This window comes from Nesoenas mayeri (assembly GCF_963082525.1).
Source record: "Nesoenas mayeri genome assembly, chromosome: 2".
NCBI classification, from domain to species: Eukaryota; Metazoa; Chordata; class Aves; order Columbiformes; family Columbidae; genus Nesoenas; species Nesoenas mayeri.
In genome coordinates this window covers 138,963,293-138,977,979 of record NC_137543.1, presented here as the reverse complement: position 1 = coordinate 138,977,979, position 14,687 = coordinate 138,963,293, and the positions used below count along the sequence as shown (strand labels likewise).

Sequence of the window (14,687 nt, the reverse complement as noted above, 5' to 3'; positions counted from 1 at the left end):
TGGCCTTTCCTCCTCCGTGCCCCAGTTCCGCGTCCCGCAGCCACGGCGGCGGCTGCCGCCCCGCGTCCCCGCACGACATGCCCCGCCTGCGCCCCGCGTCCCCCCACAGCACCCCCGCCCGGCCATCCCGCTCGCCGGAGCCTCAGCCCCGCCCGCCGCGGCGGAAGGAGCGGCCCGGCCCGCCCCGCTCCCTGCCCGGGTGCCCGCCCTCCCGGTCGCGCTGACGGGGGTTGTAGTTGGGCGTCACCGCCCCTGGACTACCGGTCCCAGAGAGCATCGGGCGGGCTCTGTCAGGTGGCGTCCAACATGGCTTCCCCGTGATCGCCGGAGCCTGCGGCCGCACGGAGCTGCTGAGCGCTCTCTGGGCGGCGGCGGTGGTACCGGCACCGGTGCCATCATGCAGAAGATCAAGTCGCTGATGACCCGCCAGGTGAGCGGCTCGGGTCGGGAGGTCAGCGGGGTCCCGCCGCGGCTGGGTCCCGAACTCTGTATCCCGGGGGGCGCCGGGACAGGCGTGTGCGGCCGTGCCCGGGCACCCTGATGGGCCTCCGGGGCGCGGGCATCACCCTCAGTCCTGCCTGTGAGGAGAGGGGCGTCCTGGTGTGCATGAGCTCTTGGTACGCAGGCACCCAGCTTATTTTTCCTCTTTATATCAAGAAATGGAAGCGTGCACAGGTGCCAGCACGAACGTGTGCGGTGACAGGCAGATTGGCGTTACAGATGACACGACCGATCTGCGTCAGGCCTTTCTATCCCGCACAGTTCCGAGCGCTGGGCCGTGGCGCTGAACGTGGCTTTGTCTGGGGGCAAACGCTTTGGATCGAAAGGGAGGCAAAGCTGGGGAAGGATTTGAGTGGACACCTACTGACTGTATGCTAGAGCACCTCATGTGTTTCTGTCAGCCCGCTTCCTTGTGCCAGGTGTCTCTGGGGTTAGGTAGATCTCTTCTAGTGTATGTTTGGACTGGTATTTCCAAGGTTCAGAGCCTTTTTTAAGGAGTGTATTGGAGTATTCAGGTCATTCATGTATACTAAATATCTCTAAAATGAAGCCTGTTTGCCCGTGTGTCTAAATTTGAGAACATAAAAAAATCACCTGAGTCATCCACCACATCAGGTATTCTAGATAGTTATAGGAAATGATGGGAAAGTCAGAAACCAAACTTTTTATTTTTTTTTCCCCTAAACTGTGCCCTCAGAATTGTGATGCTTACATGGGAGACAGGGCTCAAAAATGGGCACTGGCCTGAAAGCTGAATTTCCAAAATAAGGTTCTGCTCCCATTCATTATAGGGGTAAATGATCAGTTTTGAGCTTGACTCCGAGGAGCTGTGGGAAGCCTGCCCAGTGTGGGAATGTTGTGGTCTGAAAATGATGTGACTTATGCAATTTTCAGCCTTTGGGAAGGATTAAGTTCCATTTAGCATTTGATTAGTTAAAAAGTGAAACTTCTTGCTGCTTCTGAAGATAAGCTGCTGGTACTGTAGATTTTTGAGAGGGCAGGTGGAAGATTTCACATGCAGTATGAGAAGCTGAAGCAGTTGCTTTGGTTGTTTGTTACCTTGAATTTCTGATGCATAGAGGTGAGTCACCTGTGGGGGTGGCAAATGGAAAAGGCGGATGTTTTGAAGTGATGCACATGGAAATCTGAGAATCAAAACTGAAATGAAGAGGTTTTGCATCCTAGGAAGATGAAACAATTGTAAAATGTAGTAGTTACCACGAAAGTGATGGACTTGTAAAACACTTTAGTAGTTTCAGAAGATACACACATTTTTTTTTTTTTGTTCATGAAATCACGTAGTAATTGCATAGATTCTTTGTGTGTACATACCAGGGCCTGAAAAGGGCTTGGGAACAGTGCTGTTAGCATCAACTGCAGGAGGAGGAGGAAAGTCTGCCTGAAACTCACCACTCATGTGAACACTCTGCAGTGTCAAGGGAAGCTAGAGTCAGAACTGTATCTGAAACTTGAATGTTTAGATTCACCTCTGCCTAGGGAGCTGGTGGAAAATTTGCTAAGCAGCATGTTCTGTGGTATTGCTTCACCAAATTGTGAATGTGCTGGATATTCAGCAAACACATATTCAGCTGGTTAATTGATGCTTCCTGTACAAAGCTTCAGTCAACTAGAACATATTCTGTTTATGTGGCTGTATGTCTTGAAGAGTAAGAATTACTGTCTGTAAAGCAGCTAATGTGGATTATGCATCTTTCTCAATTTAGTTATGCATAAGGAAAAACAGTTCTAATGGTATTATGTGGTAAATAGACAAATATGCCATAAAGCAAAAAAAATACAATTTTGCTACAGAGTAGGTAGCACTTGAATTTGATTATTTGTTTCCATTAGACCATTAAGTGAGTGAAGCAAAGTGTGTTACGTTTTTTTGACATATGCATTTTTAAACGTAAAATAACACCTGGAAGTAGAGAGGAGGATATAAGTGAACTGTAGTGAGAAGGTTCGTATTGCAGCATAAAGTTGGAAATGCTGAGGTGTTTGAGGAACATAATTTGTATACCAATGGTCTTGCTTAATTGTTTATGGAATAAAGCCTTAGCCTTCCAGCCTCATATCGCTGTAATTTATTAAAGAACTTGTAGATATATATTCAACAGCAGGTGAGACCTGTGCAATTTAATTACAATATATATAAAGTAATCAGTCTTAGCTGACTATTAAAATTCTTTTACAGGGTCTGAGAAGTCCTCAGGAGAGTGTTCATGACCTCAGTCCTATTGAAAGCTTTCGGTTTCCTAGTAAGGTATGATACACACTCCCTACTCTTTCCCGCTTCATTTTATGTTTTTTATTTTATGGTTAGATTACACTTAGGTTGTTGTTTTGTGTGATTTTTTTTAAGTTTTATTAAACCAGGTTTGCTGTTGGTCTTTTTGACAGTTTTATTTCTTGCTGAAAATCTTGTAAAATAGTTTTATGAAAGAATTAAAAGCTGTGAAGCAAAACAGTTCACTGACTCAGAATGAACTTGCATTAAAACTTCTATCTTGGAACTTCTGAATTGTCACTGGATGCTGATCATAATATTGTAATATTGTCTACGTTTCCTGCAGGAATGAAGGAAAAAAAAAAAAGAAGGAAAAAGAAAAGTGCCTTTTTTTTTTTTTTTTTTAATTTGGAAAGTAGATGCTATATGGGTAGCCTGTATAGTTCTAGTCTTCATATTTAGTCTCTTAATAGTCTTGGTGCTGCAAGTGTATTTTGTACTTTCATGGTTTTACTCTTCAGCATATATAATTAACTTCATGTTCTCCTTTAAATGTTACGGCTTTGTAATACTAATAGGTTTTTTGGTTTTCTTGTGTCTCACTACTTAAATACTGTTGGCTCACTCTTGTCTCACAAATTATGCTGAATAATTTGGGTGTGAGGAAACATTTGTCACAATATTTCACTGCTTCTTATACACTGTTGATCTGAATGGATGATTCACAAGACTTGCTGTGGATGTTGTCTATTATTTAATCCTAATTTGGATTTTGCGATTAACCAATGAGATACATAAGTTCCTAACTAAAATTGGATGCCTTATTTCACAATAGTTAAAACCAAACCAAAATAAAAAAATCCTTATGTTCTTCTCTAATATGTTGCTTGTGCTGAGGCAGACCAGAAAATCAGCACTACTGTGTATTTGAAAAATCAAGTAACAATATCTGAATTGGTATATAATGCTGTTAAACAGCGGCCAATATATTGATTTCAAAGAGTGGAAGTATTCATTTGCAGTGATGTTGAAAGCACAGCTTAGATTTCAAAATTGCAGATTCCTGCCACCCACTGAGCATCCAGTTTCAAACTGTCTTTTTTGTCAAGTAAAAGTTGATGTAGCACGTCTTGGCTGGATTTCTATTCTTTAATAGAAATATAGTTAATAGTTAGAAGTCATGTGTCTGGTAAGCCTATACCTTGTACTAGTAACAATGGGAAAACAAATGCCTGTCAACCATTTGTAATTTTTTCACACGTTTATGTCAAACATTTGCAATGTGAAGACGTTATGTGTAACTGTTCTGCAAACAGAATCTCTTTGTAGTTCTGAATTCTGTGCTTGAAAAGGCAAGCTTGCATCAACATTAGATCTTGTCAGCTGATTATTTTTTTAGAAGCTCATAAAATTAGAGTATTGTTCTCTTCTGTGCCACAGAATAAGAGTTTTATATTTTTCAGTCTTCTAACATTTTTTTTCCTTCCAAAATGTTTTAGGTGAGTAGTTCTCAAAATTCTGAGTTGCTTAGATGAACTTTTTCCTTCTCAGCAAGCTGTATTGAGTGAAACTCTTATGAAGTTGCATGACCTGACTATGTGATTAAATGAAAGCATTAGATCACAAGAATCTTGAATAAAATTACTGTGTTTTGATCAGTTTAACTCTGGGCTACAGTCCCAAGCCATTTGCTGTGGTAATTTTACTTCTAGCCCTTTTCTTTTGGAGAAGGATTTTATATCGTCATGCCTCCTTAACTTTGCTGAAATCTTAATTGTAGGATTTTACTTTTCAAATGATGAGACATCAGATGAGGCACTGTAATATGCCTCCTGTCACTATGAGCATAGATTCAGATACCCGTTCTTGAAAACAGGAGTTTTTTGAGGTGAAGAGGGGGAGATATTGTCTGTGTTTGTGGTATGAGTAACTGTCACGGAGATTAGGTTTAAGCACTGCATGGAAGTTGAAAGTCATTAAGCTTTTGGATATTGGTATTTGTTTTGAGCTGAAGCTATACTGAATGCCATGGCAACGTACTGATGTCACAAATCAGAATTTTGTTATAATCACAGGATCAAGCAGCTTAGCTGGATATAAGCTAATGCCCCTCAAGAATTATTTTATAATAATGTGCGAGTTTGGTAAAGGGAATTCACTTTTGAATGCAAAAATAGACTGCAGTAAAGGTGCAGATTTTTGAAGGCAATGAGTAAAATGAGCTTCATACTGTTGCGGGTCACTATTTGGAAGCATAGGTTGCTCTCTGCTGCCACATTTTAGAAACTGTTTTCGTTTATATCTTGAATAATAAAAGACTCAGGCTCACCAGGCAAATACTGTATTGATGATAGAGTGGTTATGATGCTACTCTTGGTATCTCCAGATTGATCTAGTGCAAGTGTTACTGAAAGTTTCAAAAGCTGAGTTAAAGCTGTAGGGAGATACAGGATGCAAGGTTGCAGAGCCAGCATGAATTACTGGAAAGATCACAAGCCATTGATAGATAATGCTAACTCTAGGAACAAAACGTTGTTTTTGAAGAGGGGCACTGTCACACTAGTTTGGTGGTCAAATGGGAACTGTAGAGGTCAGAAAGAAGAATATGTTGACATTGCGTTACATAAGGGGAAGACCAGCAAAATTATTTTGTGTCTTGATATCTGAAAGTTGTTGGTTTGCTGGCTGGTTGATTGCAGGCCATCACATTGAAGTGATGACTGTCCTCCTCAATTTTTAGTTTTTAAACAATGAAATGATTTGGTACCTGGATATTTTATGGAATACTTCTATGTGCATGGACTCACTCATGTTAACCAGTACTCCGACAAGTTCTGTAAATATCCTCAAAAACTTCAATTTGCTTCTGTCATATGAAGGCAAATTACAGCAAACCTGGTTTACTTTTTGTTGTATTACAGACTCATACTGCCGACTTGCTCATACAGAGAAATAAGTGCATAATAGTTAATGATATGGTCTGTAGATAAGGCAATTCTGTACTGCAAGGCAGGATTTCTGGTAGAGAAAGCTGACTGCAGAGGGGTTTAATATCTTTTTTGATTGAGATACCTTACTTCATCTGTGTGCCCTGGTCACCCTAGGGAGCTGTAATTCATAGAATCATAGAATACCAGGTTGGAAGGGTCCTCAAGGTTCATCTGGTACAACCTTTCTTGGCAAAAGCACTTATTTTTGAACCATTCTGTTACTGATAACTTTGTTGTTTCCCATGCTGGTATCAGTTTTGTTCAGTAGATGCTGTCACAAAAGGGTGAGAGAGGTATTTGGTACACTTGAATTCAAGTGTGTAGGATTAACAATGAGTTGACTTTGAATTAGGTTATGCTTATCTTGAAGATAATCATTTCATATGAAAATACAAATCTCAGTTGGCTTTGTGGCTTTGAGTGGTAAACAACACTGAAAGGTTTTTGGTTTTTTTTTTATTTTTTTTTTAATTTTTTTTTTGTTTGTTTTTTGTTTTTTTTTTTAAAATGCTTTTCTTATAGCTATAGAGGTGTGGTTTTCTTGGTCTGTGTGGGTTTCTGTTTCCCCAACAGTAGCTGAGTGCTTTTCAGGAGTGCATTAAGTGGTGGTATGACTAATATCTCTTCTATGGATCAGGCTTTGTTGTTCTCTCCACCAGGAGAATTGTTTTCACAGTGTAATGTTTGTTTTGGTAGAGTGAGGGCTTTTTAATGAGTACTCTGTATACATACTGAAGAAGGAGAGATCAAAAGAAGTTTCTGGGCATTTCCTGTGTCAGATAAGGGAAGACCACAAAGTTGGCCATGGGATTGCCTTACCTAGCTGGGCACTAGCTATGGTGGGAGAAAGAAAGAAGTTTTGAGGTGAGTTTATAGATACAGTTATACATATATTATGAGACATATATAATAGGTAGATACATCTTTTTACATAGATAAAAAGATTGTGTATCTATATATAAAATACTTTTATATCTTATTTATTTCAAGGTGGTAGGATGTTGCAATGTACCTGCTGATTAAATCTGTTGAGCAGGGCCCTCATCCTGGTATTTAGGATTAACTTTTGACAGAGGTTTTTATCCATATTCAGAATGGAGGGATATAAATTGTCCGTGTGTTCAGTGGTGTGTTTTAGCGCATGAGGCTGTGTCCAAACAAGTACCGCGCAGACTTGGCCCCTGGCACTCTCTGTGTAGAGGTGCATAGGCTATTGCTGACCTTCAGCTTCTGATTATGCTGGAAGCTCTTTATTTTATTTTTTTTTTCTCTGAGTAGGACCAGTTAGCTTTTTTATGTCATTGCTTCCCAAGTCTTTTGGTTGATCGTGACTGGAATGCAGAAGGTGTTTGTTTCAACTCCCCACCAGTAATGCTTCATTCAACAGAGCAATATTGATTTAGGTGTTACAGCCAGTGAAGAATACAAGGAGGGTGGGAATGTGATGTGCTGGGAAATAGCTAAGTCATCTAAAACTTGCTGAACTGCATTTCAGAGGGGTCTGCAATGAAGTGACTCTTCTGAAGTGTATTTCCAGGAATTGCCACAGTCTTCTGGACCTATAAACTTCTATTTCCATAGAACAGGAGGGCAAAATGATGTGAGGTGTGAGATGCAAACACTAACCACTGTTTTTTACTTAGCAGTGGCTTCTTCAAGTGTGTGAACTTGTCAGACAGATAGGGTCTTTTTTTTTTTTTTCTGTATCTCCCCAGAAACTGTCTTTCACTGATCTATTTAGGTGGCTTTACGAAAGAGACACTTCCTATTTAGGGTTGCACTAACCATAACCTGAAAGGAAGTATGTTTGACAGGATAAATTGTCTTTCTATGAAAATATGATCCAAGCTACTGGCCAAAAAAAAAAAAAAGTTGCACATTCAGCACCACAAGTGATGCAGGTTTTATATAGGAGGTGAAATGTCTTGCTGAGCAAAGCTTTGGAAACATAGATGGCTGTGCTGGCCCATTATTGCTTGGAGGGTTCCTACTGCTGAACCTGTGTAGTAACCTGGGCAGGTAGATTGAAATTAATACTATGGGGTCTGCCGTGCCAATCTGCTACTCTTCCTGATCTGTGTATCCAAATTTTTCAGAGGTTTTTCTATTCAGAATAGCACTTGGAATTTCTGAATTTATGTAAAATATCCATAAAATTTACGGACAAGTGTGCTTTAATATTGACTCTTTTTTTTTGAAAAAAAAAAAAAAAAAAAGAGATAGAAAAGTACACTGAGGGATTTAATAGAATTTCTCTCTCTACCTCTCCAAAGGGTTTGAGTATGAACTCCACAGTGCTAAATCTGACCTTCCCTGAAGCCCGTGGAACTATGGACTTCATATGTATATAGTAAAATTGTTTTGTATCTCTAACTGAAGGGATGACAAAAATTGAATAACAGCAAATAAACTTTTGCTAAGAATACTTGCTTCCTTCAGTGGTGAGTGAATAGATTGGCCTCGAGCATGTCAGTTATTTGAAACTAGTGGAGCATGATGGACTGGAAGCTGCAGTTTATCATGGCATAAAGTCTGGTGGCAGATAGTGTAATTTATGTGGGAACTTCAGTTTGTTATGGAGAGTTGTTCTCAGTAGATTGCTTTTCTGGAAAGAATGAACAAGATAAGAACCAACCAACCAACCAACCCAGCCTATTTAATAAAGATTTTCCTAGGTAGTATTTTGGCAAGAAAAACTGAGATGAAGAGTCTTTCTGAGACAGGATAAAGTAGTTTATAATTAATTTTCCTAGCCACATCAACATCAGATTTATTTTTGTGCTGAAAACTGTGGTCTTCTACAAAGGCAAAAATATCCTTGATTAGATTTCATTGGAATGCTGATATTAAAACCAACCCTCCCAACTTATTATCATGTGGCTCTAAATACAGAATATGTGTCCATGATGGCTTTCTTAATACATCTTCAGATTATATCAGTTACCTATGGCATTGACATATCCTTTCACCAATATGACAAGGTATCAATAGTCTAGAAATTCAAATGGTCCTAGAGTTTTCTTCTTGGGTTTAGTTTTTCTTCTTTTAACAAACAACCATGGGGAACTTGAAGCCAAACACCACATGACAAATTTGATGATTTCATTTGCAATGGTTCAGTGGGCAAATTAAGCTGAGCCTGTTGCCTGTCTTGCGTAACTTTTAATTTTAGTTTCATGTAGCTAAAACTCAATGTACTGTAAGATGCTAAGCTAATTTATAGAGAGATGTCATTTTTTTAGGGAGTGCAGAGGGAAATAACTTTCTGTTTGTTTGTTTTAAAGGACAGGAATACATATGGTTAGATAACGGATTCATTGCTTTATAAATTAAATTATTGCAAGAGCAGTATGCCATTGAATCTGAATGTGTGTGTCCTCTGCCAATCCATGCACTCTTATGTGATGGAAACTTCAAAATAATAGATTAAAAAGTTGAAAAAGACTCTAAAGTGACTATTTCTAAAGAATCTTTTCATTCCTCATAACCTGCCCTCCTCTGTTTCTCATGCTTGTAGTAAAGGTGAGACGTGAGGTGGAACGGTGAGTGGTGTGGCTGGAGCTGAAGGGATGGTCTGCCAGCCTGGAGTCCTGCCTGGCCCTTCGGTGCCCATGTGGTTCTTCCCTCCTGACTCCTGCAAACTGGTACCATCTTCTGTCAGTGCCCCGTGGCCAACCCAGCCTTTGCCTTCCTCTGAGCAAGGTGCTGTTGTGGCTGGTCGCATTGTGGACAGGTGCTTGCCGAGTGCTCAAACCCGGTTTTAAGGGTTTGTCTAAAGAATAGCATCGTTTTGCTTTGTTGTTGTTACATGTTGTCATTATATCGTTAGGTGTATTGTTTTCTTCTCTCCCTCACATATGTGGGTGCGCTCCCTTCGCCCCTGCCTTCCCTTGCACAGCCTCCCGCCGGGTGCCCGTGTGGTTGGAGGGGGGTCGCTGCCTTCGCCCCGTGGTGCCAGGCGGGTTTCTCCGTCTCGCTGCAGGTCAGCCCGCCGGGCAGCGCCCCTGGCGGGACTGAGCCGGGCGTTTTAGACACTCCCTTCGTGGAGATCTGAGGCGCTGGGCGCCTGACGGTAGGGGAGGAGGGCGGTGGTTTTTCTCCGGGTTACCGCTGCTCCATCTCGGCTCGAAGCCGCCTGCCAGCTGCCGTTCCGCCCGCGCTCCAGCTGGCGGAGCCCGAGCACTGCCCGGCGGGGCCGGGGCGGGGCCGGGGCGGGGCCGGGGCAGCCCGTCCTGCCGCGAGCAGGTGTCCCGCCCGCCCGCTCTTTGGCCTCCGTTGTGCCCGCTCGTGTCACCGAGGGGTTCGCGCTGCTCGGGGGCGCGAAATCCGGTTTTCTGTGCGTCGGAGCTATTGCTTTTGGCTCCCCTCCTCTTAGTATTTTATTTTTTCTTTTTTTCCTGCGAGAGATATTTTAGAGGAGCAGTGGCTCCATCTCATGCTCTTCCAAACTGTTCACTTGCCATCCCTTGGCTGCCTCTAGTTGCAGAGAGGAACAGCACATTCCTTTCTATTTAAAGTCTTGGTTTACTTCATGTCATGTAGGCATTGACCTTATTTCAACTGATGTACAAAATAAGCAAGTTAGTGGTTGTTTGGTAAATTAGTCTAAAATCTGATGTCTGTAGCTGGTGAAATAAGCCCTTGAGCTCCTGGTGATGAAACACTGGCACCTTGTCCTCCTGTAACAACCCGGCATTGTTGTGAGGTGTGGGGTCTTTATGGGACACTTCAGTCCACTACATCACTTTGGCAGAGCGATTGTTGAGCAATTTGATCCATTTTATCTTGTATTCTGGTGTAATAATGTCCTGGTACTTCTCCCTTTTGAGTCTCTGCTAAAGAATTTTCATTACTTCAGTGGGAACAGCATCCAGGGGAGGGCTGGTCTTAGTTGAAATGTCTGATATAGAAGGTGAAGAGGAGGCTCATGTTTGGTCCTTTGTTTGTTGCGACCAATGGAAGCAGCTGGGTTGTTGAGAAGACCTTCCGGGAGGGATCGTGACAGCAAGGAGGGGATTGCTCACCTCTTGAATATTAGCTTTCAGAAAGGCTAACAGCACATCTCTGCTTAGAACACCCTACTAGTCAGAGAAAAATCTGAAATCTGAAGGCAAATTTGTTCTGCTTTTACTTGTAAAAAATTCAAGTGTTTATTCGCATGACTTTTATTACAGTGAATTCTGAGGGCTGAATTGAAAAGTTATATATTTGTAGTGACACTGGCTACCTTATGTTTACAAAGATGTTTTTTTCTGGTTTAAGAAAAACTCAGGTTTTTTATTTGTCACTTTTTTGTGATTTTTTTTCTTTCTTTTTTTTTTTTTTTTCTTTCTTTTTGTTTTTTCTTCTGGTTATATAGCCTGCCAATATATTTTTAGTTTATTATTAGAATTTCTAAACTTTAGAAGGAAAAAACTGTGGACTTTATATGCGGTTGTGCTATAAATGTGTTGATGAATAAGTGTTTAACTGATCTACAACATCAAAGTCTGCACTTTGTTCTTTGAAATGTTTTAAATATCTTGCTCTTTTTAATGGGAAGAACAAGTTGCAGTGTACTGAACTTTTTGTTCTTTGCTATTGCTTCTTGTACTAATAGTGTAAATGGGTTTTGAAAAATGCTTGTTTTGGTAAAACATTGTTCTTGTTAGGACGCAATATTATATCATGGAATCTCTTTTTGTTTTGTGAAGGAGGAGCTCAGAGAGGTATGTGAAGAACCAACTGACCCTCAAGCTCAGCAGGAAATAATTAATAGCATTGAAGAAGTATATTTTTCCAATGATTCCTTTGATATTGTGAAGTATGAGTTAGAGGTAAGTTGTCTTCTTAAAAGAAAAGACAGTTATATAACAAAAAAGGAGGGTCAAAAGAGTATGCTCGTTTCAATGAGCTATTTTTTGGTTCGTTTCTTAGATCTTGTATTAATGCAAAACTGTACCCTCCCAACTTGTCTTGGGGTTGTGTGGAGCTTCTAGCATACAGTATTGATGTGGAGTCTCTTCTTTTAATGTGTGCTAACAGCCACTTTGTAATTTAAACTACTGTGAAAAAGACAAAATATTTGAACGGGGGAAAAAAAAGTCTGTTCTATACTTTGGGTATTTGTTTTAGCAATTAATAGACTGGGACATAATAATCGCAATGATTAGGGGAGGGTTGTATGTATACATATATGGCTTAGAACAATGTAACTTTGAAGTAATTATGATATCATATGATGTAATTATGATATATTGTTTATCTTAGCACTGATACATTTCAGTATCCATCATTTGAAATAATGGATTAATTCTGCAGATTAGGTTGCAGAAGCAATAAGAATGTTTCTTTAGTGGAATTGATTGGTTAGTTAATACTACATGTGTATTTAGCATCCTTTAATTTCTCGATTTCATTTTCTGTGTACTTGCAGAGGCTTCCTCCAGTACTTAGTCTTCAAGAACTGGAAGAGTACAGAGACAAATTAAAACAACAGCAAGCTGCTGTAAGTAAAGTTGTTTTCTCTGTGACCTCACGTTAGATATTAAGTGTTTTTTCCTTTAATATTATGTTGTGTGCTTTTATAGTGAAAAATTGTATCAGCAAATCATATAATAATATACAACCATGGAAGTAAATCTTGGTGATGTGTTGTAACAAGGAGAAAATGTGCTATTTCTTTAGAAACTCGGTTTTCTGAATGTTTAGCTTTTCTTATATATTGCAAGAAAAGTAATATGCAGCAGAGCACTGAAACATGTTTTAGTATCTTTTCTGAGGGATTTCTGGCTATGTAAAACATAAAGTATTTTTAAAACTCTTTCCTTAGAGCTGGTATTTTATCTTATTTTTCATTTACCAATTTATTAATCATCCATGAAGGTTTCTAGTGAATACTGATACAGAGTTATTATGTAATAAAACAAATGAAATGCAATAGTGAGCAATAACTACAATTTACAGGGGAAATCGGAGTTGCAGCTTCTGAAAACTACTTGTTACATTTCAGGCTTTTAAAATTATGGATTCATTGCTCTTTTAAAGATTAATAATATGGTACAGGGAACTAATGTATTAACTGTGGCATTTGGAGAGTATCTGCAAGCAAAATAATAGTAATAATCCTAATTCATGGCTTTAAATGAATAAAATATACAGAAGGAGAATGTTAGTTCGTTAACAGTACGTAGGGAACAAATTCCTTCTGCCTAGGACTGCTTTCCCCAGAATAAATCTATGAAATTTTGTAAAGTGTTAGGGAGAAGTTGAGCAAATGAATATGCCATGTTTCTCATCAAGAGGTATAAGGAAAGAAGTTGAAAGTGGGTGGTGGGCTTGGGTTTTGTGTGTGTCGTGTGGTGTTTTTTTTTTAAGGCTGAGAGACAACTCCACTGAGATACACATGATAATCCTAATATCTGTTATAAATATTTTGGCAATTTTACCTGCATGGTGGGAACCGTCTGCAGCTGGACGAGTTGGTTTCAGTGCATGGCTGCTGCTGAAACATGTGAACTGGAGGGTGCATGCAGCTAATGAATAGTAGGGGTGAGAACTGAGCACGAGGTTTCCAGGAAATATGCCTCAGATGTGTCTTTCTTTCAGAAAACAAACAAAATCTTTCAAAGCCAAAACTTTTGAAGAGAAATGTGCATCCAGTTCTTCCCCCAGCATCCCCCGAGGCAGGATTAGGGTTTTCTTGTGTCTGCCTTAATCTAGTCAAAATATGACTCTGTTGTAGGAAGGAATTGTTGCTTGGATTTGTTTTCCTCCTTGGGCGTGTTCTGTGTTGCTAAAATTTATTGTATGCTGCATATCATGTCCTTGTGTTATATTTCCAGGGCTAGTGTGAGAGACTGTTGCATGTTTTCTTCTCCTGTCTCAATTATTGTCTGTTTATTTTGTGATATGTCATTTAGATTACTGTCTGTCTTAAAGGACATTAGAGCCCTTCATGGAAGATGGTACTGCAGAATGTTTTATGTTATTAGTTCAGTCCTAAAAATATATTGATGCTGATTCTGAATAGATTATTAGATGGAGGACTCATGATGTCTGTTGGCAGATCACACAATATCTCTGCTTTTGAAAAAGAATAGATACTGCATTTTTCATTTCAGTGCCTGTAGCTATAGCTGACATAGGATTTTACAATAGTCATTTAGAGATAATTCCAACTTCTAAATTTCTGAAACACAATTTACTCAAACGAGTGTGAATTACAGGTAATAGAGCTCTGACCTTCCACTTCTCACTGGCTGCTGCCATCTGCTTTTGTGAGCTGATCTTGGTCATGCCTTTTGGGGTCACTATAGTCTCTGAATTTTCCCTAGATTTTCCATTCCAGGTTTCCATTCCATTGGATGGATTCCAGCTCACTTAAAGCTTCTTTAATATGTGTATCATGACAGCTTTAATTTGTCTAATCCTCTTGGTACGGACGATTTGAATTAGGAGGCTTTTTAGTTTTATGTATGTCTTCATTTTAGTTAGTAGACTGATATCCTCAGCTGTATATTTTTTTCTTTCTTCAGGAGACGAAATATTTTTTCCTGATGTGATAAGAAAGAGAAAATTGTTTTGGAGAAAATTGTTTGGTCCCCTCAAAGAACATTGTTGTTTGCCTGCATTGATAACTGCAGCCACATTCATAGCTAGCAGTTGCAATTCTAGATTCCAAAAGTTGAGAATTAAACCAAAACAAAACTAACCCCAACAAAATTGTATGGAAGATGCCAAAAGGAGTGGGACCATTTCAAAATGAATAACCTGTGATAATGTTGCTTATCCAAAATAAAGAGAATCACTTGGAAGCTCGGAAAAGTAATATCACTAAGTTCAGGGAAAGAAAAAAAAGATGATATGACAGTGGCAGATGCTTGGTAGTCTTGAGGTTGTTATTGGTCAAGTGTAACTGAGAATGTGAAAACAAAAAAAAAACAGATTAAAAACTGAAAATGAGACACGTCTTATGTTCATGTGTA

At 39.7% G+C, this 14,687-nt stretch overlaps 1 protein-coding gene across 3 annotated transcripts in view; it reads left to right on the top strand.

The window, feature by feature from the left end:
* Nucleotides 1–311: 311 nt before the first annotated feature.
* VPS50 (VPS50 subunit of EARP/GARPII complex) overlaps nt 312–14,687 on the top strand; it is a 92,374-nt gene continuing 77,998 nt past the window's right edge. For all 3 annotated transcript variants that reach the window (XM_080339504.1, XM_080339505.1, XM_080339503.1), the window contains exons 1-4: nt 312–430; nt 2,699–2,767; nt 11,415–11,537; nt 12,137–12,208. In XM_080339504.1, the coding sequence (XP_080195630.1) occupies nt 398–430; nt 2,699–2,767; nt 11,415–11,537; nt 12,137–12,208 (297 nt within the window). In that variant the 5' untranslated portion in view covers nt 312–397. The remainder of the gene's footprint in view (nt 431–2,698; nt 2,768–11,414; nt 11,538–12,136; nt 12,209–14,687) is intronic.